Here is a 14,227-nt window from a genome sequence, read left to right as displayed (position 1 = left end):
TACCTCTCCCTAAGTTTATTTGCATGTAATGTACAGAATGGGTTAATCAGACTCATTAATCAGAGTAAATCAATGTCAGTGCAGTTTTAGGAAAACCATTCTTATACTGTAGGTATATTTTACCCAAAAATGAAAATTTGTCAACATTCACTCACCGTTTTTCTAAACCCATGTTCTGTTATTTTTTCAGTGGAACACTAAAAGAGAATTATGATTATAATATTTTTATTGCATATATATATTTGCATTAACAGGGTTCATGTAAATAATTTATATACAAACATTTTACACACCTATAATAAATAAACATCCTAACATGAAAACCTCATAGGCCTAAGAAAGTTGTAAACTGCAATAGTATGATAAAGTAAAAAACAAAAGATAAACAATATATTAAATAAGGTGATAAATATGTACATGAAATAGTTAAGAAAGAAAGAAAAAAGTAATATAATATTAAAAATACATGGAATAGAAAGATCTTTTTTGAAGAATCTTGAAACAGACGCAATCAGTTGCAGAAGTTTTCAGCTAACAGGACACTTGAGGGGAAAGTTAACATCAAAAAATTACTTAAAGGAATGTTCTGGGTTCAATACAAGTTAAGCTCAATCGACAGCATTTGTGTCATAATATTGATTACCACAAAAAATTATTTCGACATGTTCCTCCTTTTCTTTAAAAAATGCAAAAATCGAGGTTACAGTGAGGCACTTACAATGGAAGTAATGGGGAAAATGAAAGTGAATGTGGCCAATTTTTGGAGGATTTAAACTTAAATTTTAAGCTTATAATTGTATAAAAACTCTTACATGAATTCCTCTGTTAAAACGCATGCATTATTTGAGCTGTAAAGTTGTTTAAATCATAATTTTTACAGTCATTTTAGGGTTTTAGGGTTTGTTGTCATTACATCGTCATGGTGATGAAGTTGTGAAATTGTCTATATATTTACACAGGAAAGGTTAGTAAGTGATTTTATCACACACAAATAATTTTTACACTCATATCCTTTGTTTTGTGGCTATATGGCTATACTTTTGAAAAAGAGAGTATTTTAACATTAAAAAATTGGCCACATTCACCTCCATTGTAAGTGCTTCACTGTAACCTCGATTTTTGCATTTTTTAAAGAAAAGGAGGAACAAGTTGAAATGATTTTTTGTGGTAATCAATATTATGCCACAAATGCTGTCGATTGAGCTTAACTTGTAATGAGCCCAGAACATTTATTTGAATTTTAGTTTGTTTCTCAAAGTTATCGTATGATCTCAGAAGACTTGGAATATAGTGCATAAGTCATATGGACTACTTTTATAGTGCTTTATGTCATTTTTGTTCATTTTACAAAGCAAGTGAATGGTGGCCAGAACTCTGTAGGTCCAAATACCTCAAAGGCATCATAAAAGTAATCCATACGACTCCAGTGGGTTAATCAGTTGTCCTCTGAAGCGATCCAATCGGTTTTGGGTGAGAACAGACCAAAATGTAATTCTTTTTTTACTATATATCTTGACAGCAGTCTCCTTGGCGATCATGATTTCAAGCTCAATTGCACTTTCTATAGCGCCATCTAGCGCTATGTGCATGCTTCACGCACTAGGAAGTGTAATCGAGCTTGAAATCATTATCGTGCCTAGAGACTGCAATCGCAAGGTGTATGGTTTAAAAGGGTTATATGTGATATTTGGACCTTCAGATTTCTGGCCACCATTCACTTGCATTGTGAGGACCAACAGAGCTGAGATATTCTTCTAAAAATCTTAATTTGTTCTTTGTAGAGGAAAGAAAGTCATACACATCTGGGATGGCATAAGGGTGAGTAAATGAAAAGAGAATTTTCATTTTTTGGGTGAACTATCCCTTTAAGGCACCATATAAAACGAAGGGCTGACCTTGTTTTCTCACACTGCCTTATAGTTTAAACAAGCAAAGGCTGTCTCTTTGTCTTTTGTTACTCTTACCCTCTGCTCAGGGGGCCTGGGTAGCTCAGCGAGTAAAGACGCTGACTACCACCCCTGGAGTTGCAAGTTCAAATCCAGGGTGTGCTGAGTGACTCCAGCCAGGTCTCCTAAGCAACCAGATTGGCTCGGTTGCTAGGGAGGGTAGAGTCACATAGGGTAACCTCCTCGTGGTCACTATAATGTGGTTCTCGCTCTCGGTGGGGCACGTGGTGAGTTGTGCATGGATGCCGCGGAGAATAGCATGAAGCCTCCATACACGCTGTGTCTCCGCGGTAACACGCTCAACAAGCCAGGTGATAAGATGCGTGGGTTGACGGTCTCAGACACGGAGGCAATTGAGGTTCATCCTCCGCCACCCGGACTGAGGCGAGTCACTACGTCACCACGAGGACTTAGAGCGCATTGTGAATTGGGCATTCCAAATTGGGGAGAAAAACAAAGCCCTCTGCTCATCACTTTGGAATGTAGCCCCTGTATTCTGACTTGATTCTGTTGTGTCTACTTTCTTGGAACTGGTCAAAGCTGTAGGACACATACAGATGTCATTTTCCTCTAAGCCAAAGCAGCCAGGCTCCGAGGTAGAGCTCCAGCCCCTGCGGTGAATGAGCCACACATGACCTGTCAGAAAGTGAGGGTGCAGCCAAGCAAGCAATGCATCCTGGGACAGCAGACAGCACTTATTTTGTACCCACAGACATCTGTCCAGTTACAGTGAAGCTTTGTAAATTGTGCCTTTGCACTGGAATGCTTCATTTGTCTTGAGCAGCGACTGCAACAGAGCAAGCTGTTTTTGCTGGCTTTGGAAATTGCCACTCTATTTTGCTCTGATGAAAACATTCCACTGCTGACTCATTCCTGTGTTTTGCAATAGTTCTTTCAAAATCTTCTCATCCTTGCTGATTTTTTCATATTGCTCTTGGTTTATTTTAGCACATTTAGTCAGACCATTCTATGTCACTCAGTACTCATTCTGATGCCCTTAAACGAGTGTTGCAAGTTCATGGGCAACCACATTGCACCCATTATTCCACAGTGAGTGATTCTAAGGTCATTACTTAATATTTTAAAGCCCAACCTCCACCCAGTGCTCAACTTTAACCCTAAGCATAGTTATGTTGAAATGTTTTTGATAGAATTCACAAGTACACAGAATGTCAGCAGCCTCTTACAAAGATTGTCGACCATAATAGATCTAGAGAGGACTTATACAATTTATATATAACACTATATAAGTATTTCGGTTTCGTGGCCCTTCAGTATGGGTTTTTTAACATATTGATCAGTAATGCTTGTATGGAAGACCCAGGTTTGAGTCCAGCCCAAGTCATGTTCCAGTCCCATTCCCCTCTGACTTCCCTTGGTTTCCTGTCCTTGCTCAAATATGACTATATCTATAAAAATCTCAAAATTAGAAAGAAATTGCTGAAAAAACAGTTATTGGCTGCTTCCGATAATCTCAAAATGACAAAATACCTGCCAACTAATCAGCCTGGCCGACATATCAATCTATCACTATTATGAGCCACAGAAAGATACTTAACTGCCCAGGCAGATTTCTCTATTAGGAGAGGTTGCAATCAACACCTGACCTTTACCTCTAGTGGGTCACGGTCTATCACTGTACCATGCTGTAGCTTCACCATTTTGGTTCATCTCCAAGTACATTGCAGCACTGAGAATAAGGTATGCGTTTTCTTAAAAGAATAGTTCACCCAAAAATGAAAATTCTCTCATCATTTACTCACCCTCATGCCATCCCAGATGTGTATGACTTTCTTTCTGCAGCAGAACTCAAACAAAGATTTTTAGAAGATTATCTCAGCTCTTAGGTCCACTTGCTGCAAGTGAATGGTGATCAGACCTTTGTAGCTCCAAAAATCACATAAAGGAAACACAAAAGTAATCCATAAGACTCCAGTGAATATAATAGGTGTGGGCGAGAAACAGATCAAAATATAAGTCTTTTTTTTTTTTTTTTTTACTCAATCTCCACTTTCACTTTTACATCTGAAAGTCACATGTTGTGCCTGTTTAATTTCACTTTCATATCTGAAAGTGAAAATGGAGATTTAGAGTAAAGAAATACTTAAATACTGTTCTGTTTCTCACCCAAACTTATTATATCACTTCTGAAGACAGATTTAACCATATGGATTACTATTATGTTTCATTTATGTGATTTTTGGAGCTACAAAGGTCTGATCACCATTCACTTGCATTATATGGACCTACTGAGCTATTTTTATAAAAATCTTTGTTTGTGTTTTGCTGAAGAAAGAAAGTCATACACATCTGGGATGGCATGAGAGTGAGTAAATAATGAGATACTGTGAACTGTCCCTTAAATAAAGACATCTGGACTTATCCAAAAGACTCATCTCACTGCCTTCCCGACTCCTCACTGTCTCCTTTGATCTTCTTCAAGAGAGGTAATGGATGTTGATTTGTCCTGAGGATTCTTATTTTGAACAAAGTAGAAGAGTTACTGTGAGAATTTCCCCCCTCCAATGGATGCTATGTCTCCAGCAAAAATACAGCCTTGACTGCTGTGGGAAATACAAGCTAGATTAAAGGAACTGTAATGCAGTGAACTTCTGTTTGGGTTATACATATCACTTGCTGCACAGATGAATGGTGGGAGTAAGAAAAAAGAAAGGGATGAGAGGAGTAGAGAATGAATCAAGAGAAGAGGACAACTTATGACTTGAGTCCAAATCAAGAGAAGGGTGAGGTGCAGATTGAATGGAAGAATGGGAGTTACATTTTTTACATTCAGGACCTCTTGCAGGTGACTCCCTCTCTCTGGTCATAACTCTCTACTCTCCAATGAACTTGTTAGGGAGAGTCAAAAGAGGGACGTTTTGTTCCTCATTCTTTTTTGACTCCAAGGCTCATGTTGGTTATAAATATTTCTTGCAGAGGACTCGAGAGTGTGGGAATAACATTAATTAGTAAAAGAATACTTTCCCTTGGTGTAAGCCCTGTCTTACGGTTCAGCGTCAGGATTCTGCTTACCCCTTACAGCATGTTGGGATCTAAACTGTCGGCGTTTGGGTGGCGGAGGGTTAAAGCAACGCGGCATAAAGAGCGATAAGACAGCTGTGCAGAGCTTATAAGGCATATGTTGGATCATGATTGGATGAGATGCCTGAATTGAATGAATGAATGAATGACGTAATACTTACTACAAGTCCTCTTTCAGAAACATCGCATATGCTTCCACATCCTCCAGAACTTCTGCTTTTATGATGAAAACACGGCTTGTTGTTAAACATAAAAAAAAAACAAAAAAATAATAAAAAAAAAAAAACAGTGAGTCACTTTAATTTATCCCTTCAGCAACTGTTGTATTATTGAAGAATATACAGTTCTTGAAACTTCTTGAATCATGAAATTAATTGAGATGAATAGTCTTTATCTCTTGATGCTCCATGTTTTTTTTTTTTTATTATTTTTTTGTTTTTTTTTTATGTCTTTGTTCTGAATCTTTGTTTTGAATTTTTTTAAAGATTAGTTTTATATACTTTATATAAGATTATTTTAATTTATCTGAAATTATAATCTTGGAGTCCATTGTTGAGAAGCAATGCACTTGCATGATAGTTGATCATTTCTGACATGGTAAAAGAACCAAGCAGAGCTTGGCCTGCTGTCTTAATGTATTCATTTCTCATTTTGCCTCAGATATTTCCCCAAACTCACAAATGTCTTTGTATGTATCTGGCAAAGATGAACCTGGGACAGTGTTTAGTATGAATATAGAAAACATATTTCAAGTCTTAAACTTGGGTTTCCCAAAACCTTCCTGGGATCTGGATGAAAGACCTCAAAAAAATGTGCCAAGTAATAATTGAATCCAACTTGTCCACTAGACAGCAGACATGAAAGCAGATATTGGTGGCTTTGAGTTTACAGCAACATATTTTTTGTTAAGCAATTACGGATCACAATCTATGATTTGTTATCTAGTCACCCCTTTTAATCTAAGTCAGTGGTACTCATACTTCTATGGAATGAGATCTACATTTTCATAATGTTATTATAGCAAGATCTACCATACACAATGTAAGCCTGTACATTGTAAGCAGTGTGGTCACGATACCAAAATTTCAGTAGTCTGTATTTTACGATTCTCTATACCAGTTTCGATACCACAACAAATAATAATGCTTACTAATTTGTTAATTGTGTAAGCATTGTTTCAAGTTTTTAAGTAATTATTCAAGACAAATAAACAGTTAGGAATAAAATAAGAAAACAGCACACGGCTACAGAAGTCAATCTTTAGGGTTTTCATCGTAAAACATTTTTTTTAATCAAGACTGCCCGTTGGTTGTCTTGCGATCGACGTAATGAACAACACTGATTTAAATCTTAGACATGACTACCCTAGAGGCACCTAGCAAGCTCTTTGGTCAATCTTAAAAAAGCATGCATTAATTCACTTCTGTTTCTCTCATAACCACAATGAAGTCCCCCCACCACAAAGGGCAGCCACAAAATGAGCTTCGTCTTTAGAGGAAAGAGAGGATGATGAAGGCTGGAATACTGTGGTTTCCTTCTAAAATTTTCCCCTCAGCCACATGAAGGCAAGTTCATAGTGTTTAGAGAGTGCCAAGTTGTTTTCCTTCACAAGATATGGTAGGAGGGCTTCTCTAGAGACTGACTAGTCTGGTGGTTTGTGTGCCTCTTGGCAATGAATGTTGTAGTTGTGCTAATGAACTAAATGAACTACAGTGTGGTTTGGTTGAGTTGTCACAGAACTTTCATTCAACCCTCAGGAGGTACACTAGGAGTGGCGAGCACCCATGGTTTCAGAACATGGTCAGAGAATGTCAAATCAGTCATCCCTGGTCAGAAAAGTCCCACCAGCCACAAGAGATCATATTAACTCCATAACATTGAGGGAAAATCCATACTTTTCCATCTAGTGTTTGACTGACAATAGAGATTGTTTCACTAAACCAAGCCCAAGCTTCCTTCATTGCCTCAAAGTCCAGACGCTGTTTTCAGCCAATATAATCAAAGAATGCTGTTCTTGACTCATTCACTGCCTGAAAGGAGAGCTAAACAGCTTTCCCCACTACCAACCAGTTAAAGATAAATAAAAAACAGAAATATTCAGCAGTTACATCCATGGGTTTTTTTGATGGCAAAGGAAGGAGGTCATTCAAGTTTGACTGTGTGGATATTGGGACACGTTTAGAGGGGAAAAACTTTTCAGGATGGGGAAGGGGAAGAATGAAATTGAGCCAAAAGGAGATGTAACCCATCTGTGTGCATTTAGGCAATAGTTTGGTTTAAATGATAAAAAAGAAACAAATGAACGACATTTGGAAATGTAGGCAGGAACTGGAGCCCATTCCAGTCAAGAGTGTCTTCTTGAAACACCAGTCCCAGATGTTTCCATAGAGAGGTAATAACAAAGTTTAAACAAAGAGATAAAGTCCCATCTCAGAAAACTGTGGTCTTTATATGTCACTCAATGTAGATTTTGCTTTGCATGCTTATCACTTTGTCTAAAGTTAAAAGCATTTGTGAGAATATGTGAGTATAAATATGTGTGTTGTGCACCATCTTTGACAGTGAGCTTTTGGAAGATCTGGAACGAAGTCCACATGCGGCCGCCATAGCTGAGTGCTTTGTGGAGAGGGTAAGCATATGATAAATTAAATACACATTTTTTCTCATTTAAAACCTCATTGAATCATACACAAAACACATATCTCAAAAGAAGGAATTCCAATTTGTGGTTTAATGCACGTCATTCTAGCTCTACTCTCAAAATACAAGGAGCTGTTGGATCTGCCAAACTGCCTAAGGGAAATCAAGTTTCGTTAATCTGTTTTACAAAACCTTAATGGCGGGCCTCTTGGTTGGCAGTGTGGCAAAAGGACACGGATCTGTGTCTGGGCCAGAAACAGATGGATTCTGTAAAACGAAACATAAACATATCCATAAACTTTGAACATGTGCACACGTCAGCTGAGTGTATTTGCAGACACTTTTACTGTTTTTCTTCACACCGCAATGACACAACAATGAGCAGACCATACTGGGATGGGAACCAGACAAGGACATCATTGTTTGGAGTGGTAGAGAGGCTGAATGTTCTTATGCCATTGTTTAAACGAAAAAGGCATTCTTTACTTTCCAAATCTGAGGGAGCTTAAGGGGCCTTCACAGCGAACACACTTTTTTATTGTTTTTCTACATAAACATTTGTTAGACAAGCTTATTTTACTGTTGTGCCACGTCTTAGTATTTTATTTAAGTGTCTCATGCAATTTAAAAGAACATCAGCTTTTAAAAACGCATCCTGAGACACCTGTATTCTGTTCCATTCATTGCACTACGTCTAGCTTTTTTTTACGCAGGAACACATTTGGTGTAAACGGCCCTTAAGCCTAATTTATAAGAACCTAATAGAAGAATCTGAACTTTTTTTCACCTGAACAAATTAAAGCACCCTAGGTGTTTATATAACTTGTCATCACAGAGCCCTTTCCACTTTTGGCACTATTTTTTGAACAAATTTCTTGATCATTTAAATCTCAAAAACATCTAAATCTCTCTCCAAGCATTCGTCGTAGAAACGTTGTCTTTGTTAACTTTGTGTCAAACATCATATAAAAAAGTGTACTTGAACGACCTCGGAGAGAAAGTCTTCAAAGTTGTCAATTTTGAACGTTAATATAGTAACCTAGCTACTGTAGCTACAATGTGCAATTTTGTCATGTGCAATTGTAAATAAAGAACATCACATCCAAACCACACCCACGATTATTTTTAACCAATCATTAATGCTTTTTGACCAGCCGAGTTCTCCTAGATGAAGAATTTCAGGGAAATGTGCAAATTGTGTAACAAAAAATCTGTGTATTTTGTCATAATGTTTAGGTGAACTTCAAAAAGCCTGTTTGCCCAGTAAGTATAGATTAGCCTTTAGGCAGCTGTTCCTCGACCCACTGTTTACCCAATTCCTGCTGAAACGGCCACTGTTAGGATCAATTAGCACTGGCCAAGAAAGCACAAAGTACATTCGATTAAGCCATTACCGGTGGGCTATTTTGAGTTTTTAACTGACAAAGAGCTTAAGTTTGACCTTCTCTAATGGCACAGAGGCTTTGGCGGGCCTGTCTTCTTTAGGTTTTTCCCAGAATCTGAGCAATAGAAGTCTTCCAGCAATATCTAAAGAAACGACCAACTTCTAAAACAAAGCAGTGCCTGTGGACTAGATATCAGACTCCAAATAGAGCACATATCAGATCTGTTTACATTCTCGTACGGATGTACTTCAGTGACTGAAAGTCTGCAACTGTTGTGCAGCCCATATCTGGCCAGATCTGCCTGTAGCAGTCATACTGCCCAAAGCCAGAGCAGATGGTGGGGTTCACTTGATTTTGTTGGTCTGGTACGGCTTCTGTTTTTAGACATTCATTGGAAAAATCTCTTAACTGGTCCCACATACTTGTGTCCCACTGCCAAGTGAGTGGCACTTTAGATTTTGCCATTTTTATTCTTCTCTGTTATATTTTTGTCTGGTTACATAACCCTGAGCTCTCTGATTTTTGCACAATGAGCGATGATAGCAAAATGATGACAACATAAACATTTATTGATTGTATGAAGATGTTTTCATACAATCTGTCTTTGATATCATTTATTAATTGTATTCTCTCTTTGTTTAGAGTGAAGCTTTTGACATTTATACCATATACTGCATGAATTACCCCAGGTAAGTGAAGGATATTTCTATTACTCTTACAATGTATAAACAAACAGATGTTTTTTTTTTATTATTATTAAACAACTGCCTAAATAGTGAATAGACAGCACCCTCCTTATCCCACATGTATCGATGAAAACTCTGATGCATAATAATTGAAGTATGTGCCATTTATGTGGAAAACATAATACTTTGGTTATGTGATCGACTGTAGATGTATTGCTGTCACGATGTCAAATGTAGTGTGGTTTTAATTAGACAAGTCAGCTTTAGGTCTAGTGGAAAAATTAGACACATCAGAGGCAGATATGCTTGGGTGATGACTACTTGGAAATACTTTTCAGCCCTTCTAGCACTATTTCATAGGCCTCCAGTACAGCAGTAGCAGATATTCTGTTCTAGCTGATTTCTGATCCATCTTCAGGGAATTAGTTGTTGCATATTGTTGATATACACAAAACATGATGGCACTGATTCATCTTAAAGAGATAGTTCGCTCAAAAATGAAAATTCTCTCATTATTTACTCACCCTCATGTTCCAAACCTCTAAATGCAATGAAAGTGAATGGTAACCAGGGACAGAGCAGCTTGGACATTCTGCTAGATAACTCTTTTTCTGGTCCACAGAAGAAAGAAGGCCATATTGGTTTGAAACAACATGAGAGTGAATAAATGATGAAAAGGGTGAACTATCCATTTAAGTGTTCTTTGTACAACACTGCATGGCCAGAATAACCATTCTAGTCCTCTAAAATTAACATTTTCTTCTTGATGGTGTTAGCATTGCCACAGTGACCTGAGTTTTTCTAAGTAGCTTTGAAGGTTTACAGGGCCAAGAATGCATTACTGCAGATCTAATATGACGATGTAGTGCTGTCAGGCAAAACTGCAAAACTGATGAGTCCCCCAGTCAACAACCCTCCGTGCTAATATCTGGTTACCTCCCCATTTCCGTCCAGCTCTGTCACCGTCCTGCGGGACTGCATGAAGAATGAAAGCCTGGTACGCTTCTTCCAGGAAAGGCAGGCCACCCTGTGCCACTCATTACCCCTGGAGACCTACCTACTTAAACCTGTGCAAAGGATTCTTAAATACCACCTCCTACTGCAGGTCAGTAGAGCAAATGGGCCACTATACAATAGTGGAGATGAGGGCTGAGATCCAAGGGAAGCTTTACAAATGTTGTTTTATTGCAGTTGTGCACCTGATGTAAGATTTCGGTAACACTTTACAATTAAGTTCCATTCTTTAACATTAGTTAATGCATTAGGTATCATGAACAAACAATTAACAATATATTTTTACAGCATTTATTAATCTTAGTTAATGTTAGTTAATAAAAATACAGTTATTCAGTGTTAGTTCATGTTAGTTCACAGTGCATTAACTAATGTTAACTAATACTTTTGATTTTAAAAATGTGTTAGTATATGTTTTAATTAACATAAAGGTGAGGGGGCCTGGGTAGCTCAGCAAGTAAAGACGTTGACTACCACACCTGGAATTGCAAATTCGAATCCAGGACGTGCTGAGTGACTCCAGTCAGGCTTCCTAAGCAACAAATTGGTCCGGTTGCTAGAGTGGGTAGAATCACATTGGGATAACCTCCTCGTGGTCGCCATAATGTGGTTCTTGCTCTCGGTGGGGTGCGTGGTGAGTTGTGCGTGGATGCCGCGGAGAATAGTGTGAAGCCACCACATGCGCTAGGTCTACGCGGTAATGTGCTCAACAAGCCACGTGATAAGATCCGCGGATTGACTGTCTCAGACACGGAGGCAACTGAGATTCGTCCTCCGCCACCCAGATTGAGGCGAGTCACTACGCCACCATGAGGATCTAGAGCGCATTGGAGATTGGGCATTCCAAACTGGGGAGAAAAGGGGAGAAAACAAAATGTTTTAAAAAATGTACATAAAGGTGCGCTCAGTGTCATCTTGGACTTACAGTGACACCTAGTGGTGTGGATGCAGCATCATTCAAAATCAGTAGTTTTTAGTTACAGATACCATTGTAGAAATTCTTTATTCACAATCATCCAGGATTAATTTAATCCAAGAATGAAAGTGTCCAATAACAAGACGGTTACTGAGATTAAGCTAGTAGTATGCAGCTGGTCATGTGATTCTAAAATGGCAGCCCCCATGAGGGAGCCCCTCCCCCATGTAGAATAAAACAGCTTTTATAAGGTTACTGATATGACTAGAGTCCTCATCTCATGTGAGTGCTCGTGATTTTATACATATGTTTCAAAATTACAATTCAAACTTTTTTTAATGGGGAAAAAATTACTGAGTGCACCTTTAACTAAGATTAATAAATGCTGTAAAAGTGTTATTCATTGTTTGTTCATGTTAACTAATGTTGTTAACTAACGTTAACAAATGGAATCTTATTGTAAAGTGTTACCAAGATTTCTTCCGATTTTTGAACAAAGAAACTGATTTAGTAACTAAATCAGTGAGTTTTTTTTAGTAAAATAACCAGCACTGGCAGCACTGAAAAAGGTATGTTTAACTCTTTTCAGACTGTACAGCTTATATAGTGTATCCCTCTTGTGGTAGGAGCTGTCCAAACACTTTGATAAAAGTGATCCAGGGTATGAGGTGGTGGAGGATGCCATTATCACTATGACAGCAGTTGCCTGGTACATCAATGATATGAAGAGGAAACAGGAGCATGCAGTCAGACTTCAGGTAACTCAGGCTAATGAAGTAATTTCAGTTAGTCTATGTATTTAGTTATTTATTTAGTAAGTAGCATAAGCACCACTAGTACCTGCTTTGTGTTGGGGTCCTGATCACCCTGTCAGGGTTTATTTTGTTATAATGACCAGCTGGCTGCACATTATCCCTCGTATGTTGAATTCAGTTTTACTATGGAAGAGGAACAAAAATGCATATGTCACATTTCTATAGGAGATTGAGAGCCTGTTGCTGAACTGGACTGGTCCTGATCTCAGTGGTTTTGGAGAGCTGGTTCTTGAAGGTTCCTTCCGGGTTCAGCGTGTAAAAAAAGAAAGAGCATTCTTTCTTTTTGAAAAAATGCTTCTGATTTCCAAAAAGAGGCTGGATCATTTCATATACAGCACTCATATATTTGTAAGTCATCCACATTGTACTTAAAGTGCAATATTGTACTTTACTTACAGGATTTAGGACATGCTGGCTTCATGTATTTCTCTTTTTCCCTCTCTTCTTCAAGTGCTGTAATTTGCTCCTAGTGGAACACGTGAAGGATCCACTCTGTTTTAAGGTGTCAGACCAGACAATCCCAAAACAACAACACATTGTTCAGGTGAGGCCAAATGTTTTCTAAAGTCAAACCTAATATGCACCTCAGACTGACAACATCATTATAGACAAGTTTTGTGTTTGAAATATATGTGTTTGTTGCCAAAGATGAAAAGTTATGTGATAGAATTAGTTTTTATAAATATTTATATTATACTTGAAATACTAAAATCCTTACTTCTGCAGGCTAAAAATCAGGAGGAGAAGAGGTTGTGGCTACACTACCTCAAGAGGATGATAGTGGAGAACCATCCAGCATCCTTACCCCAAAAAGTACAATATATGTTTATTTGTCAAAATATAAGTCACCTGTTTTTGTTTTTTATCTTTCATCACATTTCACAGTAATAATAAATAAAATGCTCAAAATTGTCAAAATGATAAAAATCCTAAGATGCAGAATGTAGCTATGGACCTTAGTCAGAGTATCTGACTAATCTGTTGTATCTGGTTGAGCAATACATCTCTTTACATGTTTTATAGGCAAGGCAGGTTCTTGGTGACAGCTTCTGTCAGTGTAAGTATTTCTTGCATTCTTGTGGTCTTGGAATGTTTCTTGTATCAGTTAGTAGTGCACTTGCTGTGATAATTACTTCTTTTTTTTTGTATGATGCTTAGCCCCACAGTTTGATCAAGAGCCAATAAGGAAGTTCATGCCTTCTCCACGACTGGATGATGTTCATAACTATCACAGAGGAAGAAGGCAGTCAGGTCTGCCATGTAGTTAATTCAAATTCTTTAAAATGCCAACCCACACTGATTTAAGTACTCATAATGGGAAACTTCATGTTCCCCTGACAGAACCGCCAGAATTCATTTACACCCCTGAGAAAGCCAAAAAAAGCCTTCCACTACTTCTAGAGGGCAATCTCTCATACAAGCGTGGGAGGAGGCAGTCTGGTGAATATCTAGTCTCTGTTTTGTATTTAATTTTGAAATTGCAATTAATTATTATGTACTTCAGAATTAGGTGTACTTTTTTTTATCACAGTAGTTTGAGTTATAGAGCTGGATTCAAATGTAAAAATTTCAATTATTTATCTCCATGTGCCCCAAGCCCCTGCCAAAGATATAGAATCTGCATTTCAGCAAAGTGGTGAGTGTAAACTTCTGTCAGATCTTCTTTTTATCAGTTTGTTGTAAAATTTTGTTTTTCTTTGGTCAATGATGATATTGCTTTGGGGATGACTAAAACTAAAATAAATTTGAATGAAGATATTGTTTTACTTTGCTGTTGTAATGT

The 14,227-nt window shown here is 37.8% G+C and overlaps 1 protein-coding gene across 3 annotated transcripts in view; it reads left to right on the top strand.

Moving 5' to 3' along the window:
• Positions 1 to 14,163, top strand: part of LOC127429736 (pleckstrin homology domain-containing family G member 2-like) — a 53,605-nt gene extending 39,442 nt beyond the window's left edge. For all 3 annotated transcript variants that reach the window (XM_051678864.1, XM_051678866.1, XM_051678865.1), the window contains 11 exons: positions 7,551 to 7,617; positions 9,656 to 9,702; positions 10,654 to 10,804; positions 12,256 to 12,387; positions 12,610 to 12,792; positions 12,896 to 12,988; positions 13,171 to 13,257; positions 13,468 to 13,501; positions 13,603 to 13,695; positions 13,786 to 13,884; positions 14,042 to 14,163. In XM_051678864.1, the coding sequence (XP_051534824.1) occupies positions 7,551 to 7,617; positions 9,656 to 9,702; positions 10,654 to 10,804; positions 12,256 to 12,387; positions 12,610 to 12,792; positions 12,896 to 12,988; positions 13,171 to 13,257; positions 13,468 to 13,501; positions 13,603 to 13,695; positions 13,786 to 13,884; positions 14,042 to 14,127 (1,072 nt within the window). In that variant the 3' untranslated portion in view covers positions 14,128 to 14,163. The remainder of the gene's footprint in view (positions 1 to 7,550; positions 7,618 to 9,655; positions 9,703 to 10,653; positions 10,805 to 12,255; positions 12,388 to 12,609; positions 12,793 to 12,895; positions 12,989 to 13,170; positions 13,258 to 13,467; positions 13,502 to 13,602; positions 13,696 to 13,785; positions 13,885 to 14,041) is intronic.
• The last annotated feature ends 64 nt before the right edge of the window (positions 14,164 to 14,227 follow it).

The sequence above is a fragment of the Myxocyprinus asiaticus genome, chromosome 39, assembly GCF_019703515.2.
Source record: "Myxocyprinus asiaticus isolate MX2 ecotype Aquarium Trade chromosome 39, UBuf_Myxa_2, whole genome shotgun sequence".
NCBI classification, from domain to species: Eukaryota; Metazoa; Chordata; class Actinopteri; order Cypriniformes; family Catostomidae; genus Myxocyprinus; species Myxocyprinus asiaticus.
Note: the sequence above shows the minus strand (reverse complement) of the source record. Positions and strands in the feature narration are given on the sequence as shown.